This window comes from Mus caroli, unplaced genomic scaffold, assembly GCF_978045245.1.
Source record: "Mus caroli unplaced genomic scaffold, Mus_caroli_1 scaffold_6, whole genome shotgun sequence".
In the NCBI taxonomy this organism is placed as follows: Eukaryota; Metazoa; Chordata; class Mammalia; order Rodentia; family Muridae; genus Mus; species Mus caroli.
In genome coordinates, this window is record NW_028227261.1 from 35682008 (window position 1) to 35700973 (window position 18966).

The 18966-nt window shown below is 42.7% G+C and overlaps 1 protein-coding gene across 1 annotated transcript in view; it reads left to right on the forward strand.

The window, feature by feature from the left end:
• Smap2 (small ArfGAP2) overlaps nt 1-18966 on the forward strand; it is a 48043-nt gene that overhangs the window by 24026 nt on the left and 5051 nt on the right. The window contains exons 2-7 of the mRNA XM_021160272.3: nt 7329-7462; nt 9465-9550; nt 10452-10530; nt 15454-15540; nt 16873-16954; nt 17854-17960. Coding sequence (XP_021015931.1) covers nt 7329-7462; nt 9465-9550; nt 10452-10530; nt 15454-15540; nt 16873-16954; nt 17854-17960 — 575 coding nt within the window. The remainder of the gene's footprint in view (nt 1-7328; nt 7463-9464; nt 9551-10451; nt 10531-15453; nt 15541-16872; nt 16955-17853; nt 17961-18966) is intronic.

The window sequence follows — 18966 nt, forward strand, 5'->3', positions numbered from 1 at the left end:
CTAGGGTATTAGTAAAGCTTAGAGAAGATTAACTAAAGAAGGGAGACGCTGCATGTGTGTAACACTGTCCCAGAGGCTGTGGGCCCAGATAGAATGGAGGCTGTCTAGTGCAAGCATTCCCTCTATCCTTCCTAACCATCGTGGTGAAGTGTGCTGTTTTCTTTTCACCATGGTGGCTAAAATCTGAACCTGTGAGTCAGAATAAATCATTCCTCCCTAAATTGTTACGTTCTTGACAAACAATGACAATGTCATAGTGACAAGAAAGGGACTAACATAGGAAAGGAGCCCTTCACCTCCACCCCTCCCCAAATTCACCTACAGTGTGGGGAGGGCAGCTCAGTGGTAGAGCCCTGGCCTAGCATGTGTGAGGCTCAAAAGAGATCACCTCCAAATTATCTGCTAGAGTTTTAACGGTGGACAGGATGGAAGCTTCACTGTTCGCCTGTTCACTGACTTTACCACACAGGCTCATTCTCTGCCATTCCCGAGAGCTGATCCTAGCCTCTGCCCCTGGTGGGACTTAACCGTTTCTGAATACGCTGCATTTGTTTTCATACAACTTGATTGTTAGAAAGTTCTTTCCAGAGCGTGCTACAACCACCATCTCCTCACGGGTGCAATTCTCTGATGCCTCATCAGAGTTAGCTCACCCATCTCCTGTGACTGCTCTGCTGTTGAAAGCTACTGTGTCCTTTTTACTGATAGGCTAAGTTAAAAGAAAACATTTTAATCCCACTTCTCAGAGCTATTTAGTGTGTACTTTGGATACTTTTCCTGGATAGCAATATTAGAATAGATTCTTTTTTTTTTTTTTTTTTTTTTTTTTGGTTTTTCGAGACAGGGTTTCTCTGTGTAGCCCTGGCTGTCCTGGAACTCACTTTGTAGAGCAGGCTGGCCTCGAACTCAGAAATCCACCTGCCTCTGCCTCCCGAGTGCTGGGATTAAAGGCGTGCGCCACCACGCCCGGCTAGAATAGATTCTTACATGGTTTTAATACTGAATTTTAACAGTCAATGTATCATAGAAGTAGTTCTCATCTTTATTTTTTCTTTCCTTTTTGTTTTTTGAGATAAAGTCAAATGTAGCTCTGATCTTGAACTAAGTAGAGCAGGCTGGCCTTGAACTTCCAGAAATCCACATACCCCTGCCTCAACACTGTGATTAAAAGTGTGCACTATCACACTCAACAGAACTATTTCTGTATCAAACAGAGAGCTAAAAATTTCATAGTTCCTTTATGTAGTCTACCAATATAATTTTTAGTTTTTAGAAAGCAAGACTAAGTCAGGTAAAGTGACTCATACTCATAGTGTTAGTACTTGAGGGGCCGAAACAGTAGTGCCCCTCCCTGTGAGTTCTAGGCCAATTGGGCTAAAGTTTGAGACCCTAGTTTTTTGTTTTAGAATATTTTTTATTTTATATATTTATAGAATATTATTTATTTTAGAATATTTTAGAATATGAGTATTCTATCTGCATGTATACCTGCATACCAGAAGAGGACATCAGGTCACATTATATTACACATGGTTGTGAGCCACCATGTGGATGCTGGGAATTGAACTCAGGACCTCTGGAAGAGCAGCCAGTGACCTTAACCACTGAACTATCTCTTCAGCCCTGGATTTATTTACCTTTAAATGTGCTTTTAAAAAATTCTGCTTCTATACTATGTGCACGGAGCTATGCTATGCCCTAAGGATGACAGTGAGTGACTTCAACTCTTGTGACACTTATAGTTTGGCAGGAAGAAATGTGGAACAATCACAATCATAAGTACATAACAATCAAGCACAGTATAAGTTAGAAAACACAAAGGATCAAGCTCATAGCACTTTAAAAAAAAAAAAAAAGCCCAAGCCAGGTGTGGTGTCGCACGCCTTTAATCCCAGCACTCGGGAGGCAGAGGCAGGCGGATTTCTGAGTTCGAGGCCAGCCTGGTCTACAGAGTGAGTGCCAGGACAGCCAGGGCTACACAGAGAAACCCTGTCTCGAAAAACCAAAAAAAAAAAAAAAAAAAAAAAAGCCCAGAATACTACTGTTTTAAAGATGTAGGCTGAGATATGCTCAGGTAGAAAGGTGTTGGGATTTATATATGAGGTTTGTGGATGGAGATGTGGGCTGGAATCGCTGAAGCTGGTGGTTAATTATGCTCTGCTTTTGTGTAGTTGACATTTCCTATAATAAGATGTAAGATGAAAAAGAAGAGACAGGAGGACTATGAACTAGTGCAGATTCATAACCAAGGAACCCGGGCCTCCCAGCTCTGAGGCAGACACTGCTGCTGAGCTGTACCCAGCACAACAGGCAGAAAACATGTTATGTGACCAGTGGTGACTGGTGGTCAGGGAAAGCCTTTAGGCTTTGGCAACAGCAGGTACAAAGACTTCAGACAGGACAGACTGGTGCCTTGAGGGCATGAGAGAAAGCTGGGTTGAGTCTAGGTATGGGAAGATACATAGGACCTTGGAGGATAGGTAGTTGGTACACACCTCTAATCTCAGGACTCAAGAAGCCAAGGCAAGAGGAATGCTAGCTTGTGTTACACAGCAAGTACCAGTCCACAAAGGGCTATATAACAAGATCTGTCTCAAAAATAACAAAACAATAAAAGAGTAATAATAAATTAAAAGGCCCTTGGAGACATGTACAACACATATGCGTGACATTCACACCAGTTTACATTTTTACCTCAATGTAGGAAGCTCCATGGAAGACGGTAGTCAGAAGTCTGACCTGTACAGATTTGGATTTTAGAGATTATTCTGGTGGGAGTCTGGGGGCCAATTCGTTATTGGTCTGGTGGTGTAGCTTAGAGATAGAATACTTACTTGTCCAGCCTGTCTGAGGTGCTAGGTTCAATGCCCAGGACTGCATAGAAACTCTGCCTTTGTATCCCTAGTACCTAGGCCTACCTAGGTAGTCCATAATATTGCTAGGAGAATGAGTGCTTGCAGGTGAGAGATGAGACGGTCTAGGTAGAAGTAGCTTCTGGAGCAGAGGGTAGTTCATTTGATGGAGTGCTTGCCTAGCAGTCACAGAGGCCTGGGTGTAGTGCATACCACCACATAAAACCTAGGTGGTAGTATACACATGTAATACCAGCACTTGGGAAGCATCGTTAACTACACAGTGAATTTAAAGCTATTTGGGGTGACAAAGACACCCTGTCTTTAAAAAGCAGAGGGGGACTGGAGAGATGACTTAATGGTTAGGAGCACTTACTGCTTTTGTAGAGGACTGAGGTTTAGTTCCCAGCACCCACATGGTAGATTACAACCATCCCTAAGATGGGTCCCAGGGAAAAGGGCACCCTCTTCTGGCCTTCACAGGTACCAGGCACACACACACTATCCCTAAATACATACAGGCAAAACGCTCATACACATAAAATGAAAATAAATAAATCTGTTTGTTTGGTTGGTTGGTTTTTGGTTTTTTCGAGACAGGGTTTCTCTGTGTAGCTCTGGCTGTCCTGGAACTCACTCTGTAGACCAGGCTGGCCTCGAACTCAGAAATCCACCTGCCTCTGTCTCCCAAGTGCTGGGATTAAAGGCGTGCACCACCACCGCCCGGCTAAATAAATCTTTTTTTTTTTTTTTTAAGGAAATGGATAGATTCAGGAAGTTTCTGGGTACACCAAATAGGGCTAGACAAAAAATGAAGAGATTCTTGCTTCTCACGTCCCTGTTAACCCTGGTAGCTCTGGTGGGCATGGGGTTAGTAACAAGCTGTAGTGGGGCTGCAGCAGGCATTCAGGATTTAGTGCTGTCCAGAGTGGAATACAAGCTGGACATTGCTTGCATGCTTTCCACCAGCTCTCAGGCATCAGAGTGTGTGCAGTGTGTACAAGCCCAGATTTTTCCTTACTAGGTGGATATATTTTACACTTGATTTTTTTAAAGATGGATCAACCAAATCTACCTGCTTTCTTTGTTTTCATGAGTTCTTCATTGCAGAACGACTCCATGTCACTGTGAAGTAGTCAATACCTCCAGCTGTAGCTCCTGTGGAGTATGCTCCGCAGACTCCTTTTGCTTCCAAAACTGTTGAGAACATGACTTCGCATCACCTCTTTCCAGGCTTAGTGTCAGGATGATGTCTCTGTGGAGAGTTGCAGGGTCACCTGATGCTGCAAGGCCTTGCAGCAGTGATGTCAAGCACTGTGGAATCTGAGCATCCCCCATCCAAGCTGGCAGCTTGGACCATCTGTGTATGAGTGCTGGCACATGCTGGCATAAGGACAAGGATTGCGTGCAGAGGATTGCAGCCAGGGCGGCTAAGTGATACACTTTAGACTATTTTGGAGGAAATAAAGTTGTTTAAAATTTTGTGTTTCTTGCATCACTGAATGAGTCCATTCTACTGTAGTAACCATTTTTGTGTATTTTACAGTATCATGCATCTCATAAAACACATATAATAAATTTTATTTTAAAATAAAGGGAGTGGAGAAAGTCAGGCCTTGGTACAGGCCTATAATTCCACACTGCAGAAGCAGAGGAGGAAGGATTGCTACAGGTTTGAGGTTAACCAGGGCTGCATAGTGAAATCTTGTCTCAAAATGGGAAAAAGCACAACAAACAGAACTCCCAACATTCTGTTGTATTGGACAGTTTTGGGGTGACATGTGTGGGTCTGTTTACTGGTCCTTCGGTGGGAAGTATGTCCTAGAATCCTCCTGTATCGTGTTCTTATGTGCAGTTGCTACTTATTGTTGTTCTCTCTGTTTAGGCAATTTGAAGTAGGTGTTATAAAACACATTTTATAGGTGGAGAAACTGAAGCCTGGGAAGTACAAGTTTCTCAAGGCCATATTGGTAATCACTGATGGAGTTGCAGTCTTTTCTGACTTCACAGATTATACTTTTAATAACTATACCATTTCCCCACATTTTCAGCCATATAAACTAGGGGAACGTGTTGAAGCTTGAGGCCCAAAGTCTAGCGTATTAGGCAAGTGCTTTACTACTGAGCTCCACTCCTAGCCCATAAGTAATTTTTTTTCTTCCTTAGTTTCACTGACTCTTATGGGTTATGCAGTTGGTGACTGATAAGTCTAGTTGCTCAAAACTGAAAGAGAACTCAGGTTGAAGGGCTGTGGTTGAGCTTTAGCCTGGAATGCATGAGGTCATTGGTTTAGACTCAGATTCAGGGAGGTCAGGAGAGGGAGAGAGACTGAGTAAGGTAGAAATGAGAAGTGTCACCATCTCACTGATGAAGTGTGGGAGGGATGCTAGGAGGGAAGACTGTGGGTGGAGAGGCAGGGAGGCTGTCACCTGGCTGCTTATGAGAAGGTAGTTGCCTGTATTTCTACTCTGGGGTCTTTGCAAGTGGGTAGACTCAGGGGCAGGAACACTTTTAAGACTGCAAGTGTCTGGAGATACCACAGTGATGCTGGTATCTTAGGTGACTGTAGACCGCTTTCTCCTGACTTAGACCCAGAATGCAGAGAGCCTAATCTTCCATAGCTAACTTCTTTCCAAAAATTTTATTAAGTTTGTTTGTTTGCTTATTTATATTTATTCATTGTGTGTGTGTTGTGTTGTTTGTGTGGTGGGGTCCTATTGCACGTGTGGAGACCAGAGGGCAGCTTGTGAGAATTCATTCTGTCCTTCTGTGTAGATTCTAAAGATTGTATTCAGGTCACCAGCCTCGGTGGCAAGTGCCTGGACCTGTGGAGCTATCTCACTGGCCCCATCTTAGCTATCTTGATTTCAAGACTTTCGAATCTAGAACACAGAAAAATGCCAAAGAAGTATGAAATAATTGATATTTATTTGGTTGATCCCATTAAAAAATGTAAAGATCATAGGGTAGAAACAAAACCAGAAATTCACACCATGACAAACCTCCTTCACGCTGCTTTGGCTCTTTCTTTTTGCAGCTGTATGACACCCCACTACCAGGAACAAGTATATGAGGCATTGTGTGTCTCGGAGTCTGTGGGAGACTGTGCAGTCAGCTAGGGACTAGAGAGATTGAAGATAAAAACCTGAACCAGTGAAAATAGCAATAAACTTCCAAGCAGAGAGCACCCTCTGGTGGTGACAAGGAAGACTTGCACCTCCTGTGCTTCTGTATTTTGCCATAATGGACTTTACCTGAATCAAAATAGTATCTTTCTAATAATAATTATGGATTCAGATTTCTAAGAGTTCCCACAAGACTCTAGCATTTGTTTATCAATACTGCTGTCAAATATCTCAGGCTGGGCAACTTTATTATTCCAAGCACAGGCCTGCTAATCTCTGTAGAAAGCCAGCAGCACTGACATCACTTCAACCTCTAATTTTGACACTGTGCTGAATCCATGTCATTAGTTTCTGAGGAATGGTGGGAAAGGAACCATGTCAGATTTTTCAGTCAGTCTTTGGTAACTGTCATATAAGTCTTTTTTCCCCCCATATAAAATTATGAGAAACAGTTTGGAGATTTTGCGGAGATATTATTATGGTGAAGAGAACTGTCAGGGGATAGGAGATTCTATAACTTTTTTTAACTCATGTGTGAGATTTCTCTTTGTACTAATAAGCTTTCAGGTAACTACATTATCTGGCAATTCTGAATCTAGATAATTCTGTAGTTGGGTAAAGTAGGGACATCAGCCCAGCTTAGGGATCTTGTTAGGTTAATGTGGATGCATATTTTATAGGCCTGAGGAAGGAGAGGATAACAGCGTTTTCAATTTCAGCATGAGCCTGGCTGGCCTGCAATGCATGTATCCTTTTTCCTAGGAAGAAAGCTGAATCCAGGCCCCTCACCTTTACAGCATCTTCCACTGTTGGTGTAAGGTGCTAGGCTAGAGAGACTTAGATGTGGCTTTCCACCACTCTCCTGGGAGTTTTCTTCATTCAAGTGACAAAGTACTATGACATGTATTTTAGCACTGATTAGACACTAATAGCATGTCTTGTGCCTGCACATTACATAGTTCCATGTATATTAGATGTCTGAAACTGGCAAGTCCTAGGCAGAAAATAGACCCGTGATTGCCAGGGCCTGGGAGCTAAGGGCCGGTGGGGAGCACGGATACAGAGTACCTGCACCTGCTAGTGGGTTTGGGATTTGAGTGATCAAACTTTTCTGGATTTAGAGTGGTGATCACCGCACAGCGGTGTGACTGCCCTGGGAACCTCTGTACTGCATACTCAGAGTTTAAGCTGAAACAAATGTTGATCTACAGGAATGTAAGTCAGTAAAAAGGTGATTGCAGCAAAATCTCACTTGGTTTTAGTGGAAATGTTGCTTGATAATCTAAGTAGCACAGACGAGCTGGGGCATTCTCATAATCTGTACTTAACTGTCCTGTCTTGATCTTCACAGGGCCGAGATGGGCCTCCTGGAACATCGGTGTGTTCATCTGCATTCGGTGTGCTGGAATCCACAGGAATTTGGGGGTGCATATATCCAGGGTAAAGTCAGTGAACCTCGACCAGTGGACTCAAGAACAGATTCAGGTACCAGCACAGCCTTTAGCCAGCTTCTCTTGTACCCATGTAAGAGCAGTTTCAGGTTGAATGCTAAATTGATCATGAAGGTGAAGAAAAAAGAGAAGGAAAACTTATAGTTGTCAAACACGTTTGTCAAATTCTAATTTTTATTGTATTTATTTACTTATTTGGGACAGGGTCTCACTGGGTGGCCTGGAACTCATAGAGATCTCCTTGCTTTACCCTCTGAGTGCTAGAATTAAGAGCATGTGCCACTATACCCAGTAAAATTTTATTTTTCTTGTTGTTTTGTGACAAGCAAGCCTCCCAAGCCTCTTTCTGTACTTAGCTTAGCCTCCCAAGAACTGAGATTATAGGTGTGTTTTTCTATTAGTAAAATTATTATTCTTTTAAGATGGTGGGACCTTTGGCAGTTACAGATACAACACTTGTAGTTTTAGATGTATGTAGGCAACCATTTAAAACAAAGGAACAAAACCACAAAAAACACTTTCTGCACTGAGGGTATAGCTCAGTGAGGGAGCGTTCACCTAGCATGTAGGAAGCTTGCTGGTTTTGATCCCCAGTATTAAAAAGAACAAACCAACTTCCAAACCATAAACTACTCATTTTCTTCCTTGTTTTAGAGATTGAGCGAGGGCCTCACATACATTAGGCAGATACGCTAAGCTGTGCCTCTGAGCTATGATTCCAGCTTTAGCATAATGTCATGTTGCTAAAATGCATGTATAAATCTAGCTTCCTGTCAGCTTGGTGGCCTGGTGGTGATACATAAACTAATGCTACCCAAGAGCCTTTTAGTGTAACTCATTGTTCTTTATTTTCTTTCCTATGTTGAAACCCTTTTTTTGAAGGTTTTTTTTTCCTCCCTTTTTTTTGGTGTGTGTATGGAGGAGGGGGGAATATTAAGGAAAGAGGATATAAAGAAAACCACTTGCTAAAGTTAATGGTAGGAATAGGAGGTTTTGTTTCATTTATGTTGGAAGAGGTTTCATTGTGTTAGAAATGACCTCAGACTGCTTACAGACCATTGTAGCTCTAAAATGGTGAGTGACATATTTTTTTCCTAGTTTCATTTCTATTGCTGTGATAAAATACCTTGACCAAAAGCAACACAAATGAGGAAGAAAGGCTCTAGGTTAAAGCCACTATTCTGGGTGAGTCCAGGCAGGAATCTGAGTAGTTTGTCCCATCACACAACATGCAGAGCAGGGAGAAGCAAATCCATGCTGCTCTCAGCTGGCTTTCGCCTATCTTAGTGCTGTTCAGAGACTTCTGCCTAGGGAATGGTACTGCCCACCACGGGCTGGGTCTTCCTACATCAACTAACAATCAAGACACTTCTCCAGTCATGCCCTCAGGTCAGTCAGGTCTACGTAACTCCTCAGCTGCCACCCCTTTCCCAGGTGATTCTGCGTCGTATCAAGCTGATAACTAAAACTAACCAGCATGGAGGTCTATTTAAACGCTACATGGAAAATCCATTTATTCATAACACAGCTAAGTAAGTTAGATAAAAGTATAAGTGTAGAGGGCTGAGGGTGTAGCTTAGTGCTATAACAGTTGTTTACCAGGTACAAGGCCCCGAGTTCTAGTATCAGCACTGCCAAAAGAAAAAACTTGTATTAACTTAGAATCTATACTACCTGTTAGTGCTAGTCTTGTAGAAATCTGATGGATAGCAATGTAGCTTGGGTTTTCAAATGAATTATTCCTGAATTATTTGTGTCTTTTAGACACAACTTTCAATTAGAAACAAAACAAAACCAAACCTGAGGGAATCAGAGGCTATCAAGTCCCAGGGAATTAGATGTCCTTTTCTGGCTGCACAGACCTGTGGAGAGGAAAAAGCTGTGGGGACCAAATGTTGGGAAACAGAACCCACAAGTTTAAGCCTTGCTTGTGCCACTCTCTGAAGCTGACTCTTCATCTGCACAGTGGGAGGACTGGGCTGGATGAAGGCACTTCCTGGACTCACCTCCTGTCTCTTCCTTGTCTTTCATTGCAGTGCATGCAAGAGATGGGGAATGGAAAAGCAAACCGACTCTATGAAGCCTACCTTCCCGAGACCTTTCGGCGACCTCAGATAGACCCGTATCTTTTTGGAGTGATAGCTGAGTGCAGTTTTGATGTTTGGGAAGAGCCAGGAGACCTTCAAGGCCTGAGATAAGACTGTGCCGTCTCTGTATGGATTAGCCAAAGACTTTGGTTTTTCTCTCTACTGCAACCAAAACAAAAACGTGCTTATGTGCTGACATTGGGACTAGCATCTAGCATCAAGTAGGAAAAGCTAGGGAATTAGGGCTGCAGTGACTTTACTGTGAGTCCTCCCATAGAGTGACAGCTCCAATAGTTTGAATCTCTGACACTATTGTTTGACAAGAAGAATGGCTTACTGTGCTCTATTGAACCCTGGCAATTGGCAAAAGTGGCACTGCTTTGTAAATATCTCGTATAAAAGTATTGACTTTGACTGGTTTATCAATATTGCTCTTCCTCCATTCCCTCAGCCCGGGCTGACAGACACAGAGCAAGCCCATTTGAAGGTGGTGTTTCTCAAGGAACTTTGCAGACTACCTTTTTAGGGTTTGATGTTGGTGGGACCTGTTATGAGAAAGAGATCTGTCAGTCAGAGTCTGGCAGCAGAGCCTAAGCTTATTTTTGAGAGGCTTTTAGGTGCCTTTGAAGTCTGTTGATCAAGGGCCTTAAAACAGATCATTGATTTCTTTCCCTGCATCAGCCACAGAGGTTAATCCCACTTGCTGTTGTCATTACTCTAAAGGGAAACCAGGAAGTGGTGATTGCCTGCAGTAAGCTTGAAGGAGTGATTTCAAGGTTTTGGTCAGGTAAACTGTATACGAAGAAGCAGGCGTCCTGTGGGGGGAAACCAGGCAGAAAGGAAAGGGGAGAGCATTGGCATGGGGGACAAATTGATCTTTTACATTTCTAGTGATGGAGACACGGTTTTTGATTCATCCTTAATAAGTGTTTGTAGAGCTGTTGAAGGATTTATTCGAGATAAATATGAGAAGAAGAAATATATGGACCGAAGTCTGGACATCAATGTCCTTAGGGTTGGTTGTAAATCTTTCAAGTTTTGTTTATTACTAATAATTTACTTTTTAATCAGGCCAGAGAATAATTTGAAAGACTTCCACTTAATAAACAAAACACAAATGGAAGTAGCAAAATGGTCCCAAATGGCCAGTTAATAAATGTGAAAGTAGCCTGTCATGGCAGTGCACATTTTAATCACATCCAAGACAGGCAAGCTCTGTGAATCTGAGACCAGCCTGGTCTACATAGCAATTTCAGGCCAGCCAAGGTTACATAGTCAGGCCCTGTCTTAAATAAATAAGCAAACTAAAGCTTACAACAAAAAAACAAACAAACACATATATACATACATGCATACATACATACATGTAAAAGTAGGAAAAAGCCAGGTGTTGAGTCAAGCCTATGATGTGGAACATGCTTTGAGCCTTGATCTACATTGAGAAGTGCTACTATTTCTCGGTTCCAAATTCTTTCTTCCCTTCCTCCTCCTTTTTTGAGTTTTTAGGACAGGGTCTAACCATACCTGGTCTCAAACTCCTGCCTCTACTTTCCAAGTCCTGGGAATATAGGTCTCTCCCACATCTGACTCCACATTCCTTCCTTAAAAAAAAAAACAAACTATTTAGTTGTATCTGTGTGTCTGTGTGTGCACGCACCAACGCACACATACGTGTGCATGAATGTCATGCTTTACATGTGGAAGTCAGAGGATAACTTACTGGAGTCACGTCTCTCCTTCTACTATGTGGATTCCAGAAAGCGTGCTCAGATCATCAGCCAGGTTCTTACCCACTGAGTTATCTAGCTGGTCCCAAATTATTTCTCAAGATGGACATTTTGAATATAATAGGTCAAGTAGAATGATATCATATGTATGTATATGTATGCTTTAATACATACGCACATATACTTTTTGTTTATAAATGATGCTAAAAGGAGCAGGTCTGTCTAGTTAAATCATCACTGTTTCCTTCAGTCTGACCAGCATATCCTTCCACTGTGATATGCTGATGGCCTGTCATTGGACTAATTGACAGTGGGACATTTCCTTTTTCCTGGGAAGAGTTTCAGAGGTATATGAGTCGCAGTTGCCAAGTGTATAGCTGGGATAATTATACCACACAGTGGGGAATGCAACATAGTTTTAGATAAGTATGCCCACTAATGATGACAGGAAAAAGCAGCAGAGATGGCGCTAGCCCTAATGCACTTCGAATCCACCTGCCATCCGTCTTCTAGTTTTTATTCTACTGTTATTTTAGTCACTTTCTGGTTTGCCCTGTGAGGATTGAACCCAGGCTCATGCATGCTAGGCAAGCACTCTACCACTGAGCTATATTCCCTTTAGGTGTTTATTCTAATGGATGAGACAGCCAGTGAAATCACTGTATTTGCATGGGGCTCCCTAAGGTATTTCATGTAAAAAGCCTTCCCAGGCCAGGTGGCATGGGCCTTTGATCTCAGAACTCAGGAGGTAGAGGCAGGCAGATCTTCATAAGTTCAAGGCCAACCTTGTCTACAGAGCAAGTTCCAGGACAGCTGGGCATAAGGAAACTGTGTCCCAAAAAACCAGAAAAGCCTTCCTAGACAATGCAAAGTTAAGCTAACTGGAACCATCTATAGATGGATATTCATTCGGCAGGGAATGAGAAGCACGTTAGTTACCTGGTGAGTCTCTAGAGGCAAGGCAGTACATGTAGTTAGGGAGAAGGAATTCCTTGCCAACTTAATATGAACAACTCACCATTGTCTGGGGGGGAAAAGGCTTGTCAGTTAGCATAAGTGTTCCGAGAAAGAATTAGCCCCTTATACACCCCAGAGAGCACCATCCAAACGAATTTTGCAGGCCTGGAGAGAGAGCTCAGCAGTCAGTAGCATGTGCTCTGTAGAGGAGGATGAGAGCTCAGTTTCTAACATCCACGAGACAGCACTCGGCTGCCTGTGACAATCTCTGCTTCCCTGGAATCCAACACCTAAGTTTTAGCCTTTCTAGGCACTTCGCACTCACATGCACAATGTAACCCCTCCACACACACACACACACACACACACACACACACTACACATCATTCTAAAATAAAATAAATCTTTTAAAAAGAGTTTAGAGCCAAAGTGCGCACACATTTCACTTTATTTGTGGAAAAGTAAAAGCTGTGTTCACTGTGCTGAAGTATATGAAGTATAAGATCAAATGAGGTCAGAGGGTATGTGGAGAGACCCAGAAAGTAGATATGGGGAGGCTGTGGCAGGAGGACACTCCAGCGATGGTCTTGGCATTGCTGTAGCCCCGCCCACAAGTGTTCAGGTGGGAAAGAAAGACTGAGACTTTTAGTTTTTTTGCTATGCTTAGATGTTCTTTCATTCTTGTTATAACAAGAATTGATAGTTATTTAAGTCTCCAGCACCATAAATAAAAAGAATATTTTTAGCAGTCAGGATGATAGCACATACCTACAATACCAGCCTCTGGAGACTGAAGCAGGAGAATTGCCACAAGTTTGAGATCTATATAGTCTCTCTCTCTCTCTCTCTCTCTCTCTCTCTCTCTCTCTCTCACACCTCCTCTCATCCTCTCTTACCCCCACACACATAGAAAGAAAAAAACAAAGAAGGAAAGAACATTCATTAAATAAAAACAACTAGTTGTTTCTTTTTTAAAAAAGATTTATTTATTATATGTAACTACACTGTAGCTATCTTCAGACACACCAGAAGGGGGCATCAGATCTCATTACAGATGGTTGTGAGCCACCATATGGTTGCTGGGATTTTAACTCAGGACCTATCGGAAGAGCAGTTAGTGCTCTTACCCGCTGAGCCATCTCTCCAGCCCAAAGACAACTAGTTTTAAACAAAAAGTAACTGGCTTTGCTAAAGAGATCACGTGGTTACTGTGCAGTGGGAGAGATGTAACTTAAAGTGTTGTTTGCATTGGTCGCGTTCTGCTGAGGTATTGCCCCCCCATCCAATCGTCTGCTTTTCATTTTTATTTGTTTGGGTTTTGTTTTGTTTGCTTTGTTGTTGATTTGAGACAGGGTCTCACTATGTAGCCCTGGCTAGCCTGTTACTATGTAGACCAGGCTAACCCCAAGCTCACAGAGCTCCTCCTGCCTCTGCTTTCCCAGAGCTGGGATTACAGGTGCACAGTGCTCCCTTCAAAGGTCAGGTTTTTTTTTTTTGTTTTGTTTTTTTAAAAAGACAAACTTTTTTAAACATCAGTATGTAAATAGTGGTCTGCTGGGCATAATGGTGCCTGCCCATCTATCATCCTAGCGGCTTTGGGTATAAATGCAGAAGAATCAGGAGTTTAAGGTCAACCTCGGCTACTAGTACATTTGAAGTCAGCCTTGACTACATTCGTCTTTATTTCCAAAATCAGAGACAAAAAGGAAATAGTGTTCTGTATTCCGGTGCCAATTATACACAAAAAGACAGAGTATTATGATAAAGTTATTTTTACAGGAAATATGAAAATTAGGAGGAAGAACCCATGCTTGTTCTCGTTGTCCCCTAATGACTCATCTGGGTGTGTGCCTTCCTCAGAGGCATAATCAGAATCTAGTTATAAAGGATGTCTCCTCGCAAACATCTCACATGTTGTACATGCTCCATCTATATTTCTGTGATCATTGTTGCATCTCCTAGTGCGCAGATGAAACAGTTTCTTTCCCCTCCAGTAGCAGGACTGTTGCCATTTAAGGTTTTTGTTAGCATTTCTGAGATGGACAGCTTGGTGGTACATTTGACTTTTTACTATAGAGTCTTTTGGGAGGCTTGAGATAGGGTCTTGCTGAATATCCCAGACTGGTCTGGAACTCACTCTGTAGCCCAGGTTGCCCTTGAACTGGAGATCCCCTGCCTGCCTTTCTTTCTTTCTTTCTTTCTTTCTTTCTTTCTTTCTTTCTTTCTTTCTTTCTTTCTTTCTTTCTTTCTTTCTTTCTTTCTCCCTTTCTTTCTCTCTTTCTCTCTTTCTTTCTTTCTTTCTCTTTCTTTCTTTCTTTTTCTTTCTTCCTTCCTTCCTTCCTTCCTTCCTTTTTCTTTCTTTGTTTCTTTCTTTTTTAAATATATATTTTCTTATTTTTATGTATATGAGTGATCTGTCTTCACATATACCAGGAGAGGTATTATAGACCCAATTACAGATGGTTGTGAGCCACCATGTGGTTGCTGGAAATTGAACTCAGGCCCTCGGGAAGAGCAGCCAGTGTTCTTAACCTCTGAGCCATCTCTCCAGCCTGCCTGTGAACTTTTTAAGTGCAGGCAAGTTTGTGTCACTATGCCCAGCCTCTAGCTTTGTTTCCTAATTTTAAAAATAGAGGTGAAAAGGCTGGAGACGTGGCCCAGCAGTTAAGGAAAGGCTGGAGACGTGGCCCAGCGGTTAAGAAAAGGCTGGAGACGTGGCCCAGTGGTTAAGAGCACTTGATGCTTTTACAGAGGACCAGAGTTCAAAAGAGCAACAAAAACTGAGAGAGATTTTCTTGTATGGGGAATGTTGTTTTGAGTGTCTTTGTTGTATATCCTAAACTGGTCTCAAACTCAAAATTCTCCTGCCTCAGTCTTCCAAATGATGAGATTACAAGCATTCACCACCTTGCCTGCCTTTAGTATTTATTTCTTGAGATCTTTTTGGCTGTTTATAGTTATGTATAACACATAGGAGATAAAGGGCACAAATGTGTGGCAACTTTTAAACTTCCATAGATTGTCTGTCTGTATTACAGATTTCAAAAAGGGTTGAGTCCTTAAAATGTGGGGTGTGCCTCATTCAGTAAGGAGGCTAATGAGGAAGATCAGTACTCACACCCCACACCAAATTGGTTACATTTCTGCATCAGAATCTTTAGTGAACTTTGATGCCCTGCCTGCATTTGGATTGTAGCTCTGAAACACTAATTGTGTTAATGCTAAGCTATCATTGTCCTGTTACATCACTTTAGAAAGAGAAGGATGATAAGTGGAAACGAGGGAATGAACCCGCTCCAGAGAAAAAGATGGAACCTGTTGTTTTTGAGAAAGTAAAAATGGTAAGTGGGGAGCTTCTCACCGTGTGGGTGGTCCCATGTCCACACACGTACCTGGAGGAGGAGAGTGGTGGGAGGCTCGGTGGTGAGTGGGTTTGAAACCATACTGCACTGTTGCACTGGGACTAAAGGCCCATAGAGAGCACCTGCTCCTTGCCCAATGCCAGTTGCTGTCTAATGTGCTCTATAGCTTTTCTTGCTCTCTTATTCTCTAGCACTCCCTGCTCCCTTCTCTTTCCCTCCCTACCCCATCTCTCCTCTCCTTCTATCCTTTTTTAAAATTATTTCTTTCTTTCTTTCTCTTTTTTTATAATGAGAGAAGATTTCACTATGTAGCCCTGGAACTCATTCTATAGGTCATGCTAGCCTTGAGCTCGCAGAGACCTTCCCACGTACTGAGGTTAATAAGGTGCCACACTACACCTAGCTTATAGCTCTTCTCTATGACAGGAAGCCAGATGGACGCTTAGGGACTCTCTTTCCCTTCTGAGCATGATGCCTGCTCCCTGCCAGTGTGCAGGGTTAATGTGATACCTTCGAAGCAGATGTTCATTCCCTCTGTGTTAGTCCTTGTCAGACTTCTTACCTCATCTCCCTGTTGCCCCTTGGAGTAGTGCAGAAGTCAGGTCATGCTCCCGTCTTTCCCTGGCACACACTATGGCTGTGTAGTAGATTCTCTAGGGGCTTATAATCATAAGAGAAAAGATTTTCAATTTTTTTCTAAAGGCTTGTTTATCTTTGTCTGATGTATGTGAATGTTTACCTGTGTGTGTATATATGTGCACCACATGTGTGCCTAGTGCCTGCAGAGGCCAGAAGAAGGTATTGTGTCCCCCTAGACACTAGAGTCTAGTCTAGAGTCAACATGTGGGTGTTGGAAAGTAAACGTGGGTCCTCTTCAAGATCAGCCTGTGTTTAAACATTGAGATCCACCATCTGTTCATCCTCAAGAGTTTTATATTATTGCTTAAGGAAAAATCCTTTACTATCACTATGGATCTCATCTGTGGAATCAGTCTATTTTGATTATGGCAGAGTAGATCTGAACTCTTTAAAGTGATCTTTAGAATAAACTAAAAGGTTTTGTGTTCCCACATACTGAGGTTAAGCCTCTCTAACAGGCCAATCAGGGCACTGTTTACCAGGGCTCTGTCTCTCACTTCGAGTTCCGTTCATGCACTCATGCTTCCTGGCACTTCCTGAGCCTTCTTTCTTTGGTAACTGTCTTTGACAAACACCCATACCACAAGAATACCTGTGGCTTCACAGTGATGGGGGTACGTGTGTGTCAAAAACAACTGCTTGCTCTTTTTTATAACATTATTTTCATCTTAGCCACAGAAAAAAGAAGACTCACAGCTACCTCGGAAAAGCTCCCCGAAATCCGCAGCCCCTGTCATGGACTTGTTGGGCCTTGGTAAGAACTGGGCTTTCCAGCTGTTATATTCTTGCAGATTCAGTGACTTCTCAGCCTCTCTAGGGAGACTAGGAGTCAGGCTCGTGTTTGTGTTTCCTTTACGAAAGGTGCTTTCTCTTGTTCTTCCTGTTTACTTCTGGAGAGTTATTCAAAGTGTTTGCTGGGCCTTTTTCACAGCAACAGCTCAGTGTGTTGGCTGAGAGAGCAGAGTCCCCGCAGTGCCGTTTACAGTCAGGGGTCCCATACAGTCTACTTAACCTTTGAATGTTCTGTGCCTAACCACGTGCTGTGCTTAGTCAGTGTCTGCTGGAGGTACTGCTGGAAAGGTCACCTCTGCCGTTTCTGGCCTTGTTTCACACCAAACCCTCAGTAGAAGTTGGCAATTTCATGAAACAACACCTCTGAGTCTTTTGCCGCTTTCCTCTGCTCAGCTGCCAGCCGAGGCTCCTGTGTAGCCATTTTCTGAGGTGGCCTGTTACTATGCAGTTCCATTTTGGCAGTTCTGATTTTGCCTCTTTTAAAGAGAAAGCCGTTCTGTCTCACAGCACCGGTGAGGTTGTACCATCTGGTCTCTGCTGCTGATTCAGGTTGTTGACTCCCACGGCTCCAGTTTCCACACCATTTCTCTCTGCAAATGAGTCCTGCACACCTTGCCCTTCCAGTAGCCGGGATGAAACAGCCACTCAGCTGAGGCACTGATGTGACCCTCAAGCCTGAGTTTCTGCTGCCCTTGACAGCAATCTGTAACCTACGCCAAAGCTCTAGTGGGAATGTGAGTGAGGCTTCTTTTGAAACACCCTGCCCAGGCTCCCTGGGTCTTTAGCAGATAGAGCCTGTGGTCTTCTTCTCTCACATAGAGGACAGGTCTGTGCTGTCTGTAATTCTGTTTTTCTTCCTAGATGCTCCTGTGGCCTGCTCAATTGCAAACAGTAAGACCAGCAATGCCCTAGAAAAGGATCTAGATCTTTTGGCCTCTGTTCCATCCCCTTCTTCAGTTTCCAGAAAGGTGAGTCTTCTGCGTGTCTCAGGATGAAAGAGCATTCCAGAAAAATTGATAGCTCAATCATGGAACCAGGTCATGCTTCCTTGGTAGGGCTGAACTCTCATTTCTCTTGATTTTCTCTTTGGCATTGTGTTATCTTCTTCTAGCCCAAGATTACTGCTTCATACCATTTTGTCTTTTGCCCTCAAAGAGTGACTATTTGAATGGGCCTGTGTCACAGGGGTGTCATATTATAAAGGCTGACACTTGAGGTGAATTGCTTGGTCTGAACCCCTACCAAATTGTTGTGGGTATGGAAGACTTGAATATCACTTGCTTTTATTTGTGGAATGTCCCAGAAATAGTGTCTGTGTCATTTTGTATATTTTGTTCATACTTTCATATTTCCATAAGAATTCTCCCAAATGGATATTTTGCAAATGAGGAACACTTAGCTATGGAAGTTGTTTCTGGTTGTACTATGATAAATAGCTACTCTGAGATCTTTGTATGTATGAGAGAGAGAGAGACAGACAGACAGACAGACTGGGAATTATATAACCGGGACCATATTTATCTTAGGCAAATACTTTGCCGGTGAGCTATCTCCAGTCTGTACACTGACTAAACTCAGTTTTCTGTGTTGCATCATTTTGGGGTTATTTTTATTTTTTTCTTATTAAGTCACATTGTTTCATTGTTTTGTTAAAGAACAAAGGCTTGTACCAGAGCTTAATTCTCAAGGCTTATCAGCTATTTTTCAGAAGATGATGACTTAACATAAGCCTTAAATTCTTTTCTTTCTTTCTCTACTCCCCTATCCATCAGTGTTTCACACTTTACCAGTGTTGTCCAGGCTGACCTAGAACTCACTTGTATAGCCCAGATAGCTCAGCCTCTCAGCTGGCCTCTTGCCTCAGCCTCCTAGGTTCTGAGCTACCACACCTGGCTTGTGAGCCGTGAATTCTTATCAGAAGTGTTAAACGCAGCAGAACGTGTAAGGGTTCCTCCACAGAGGACCAGTCTGGTT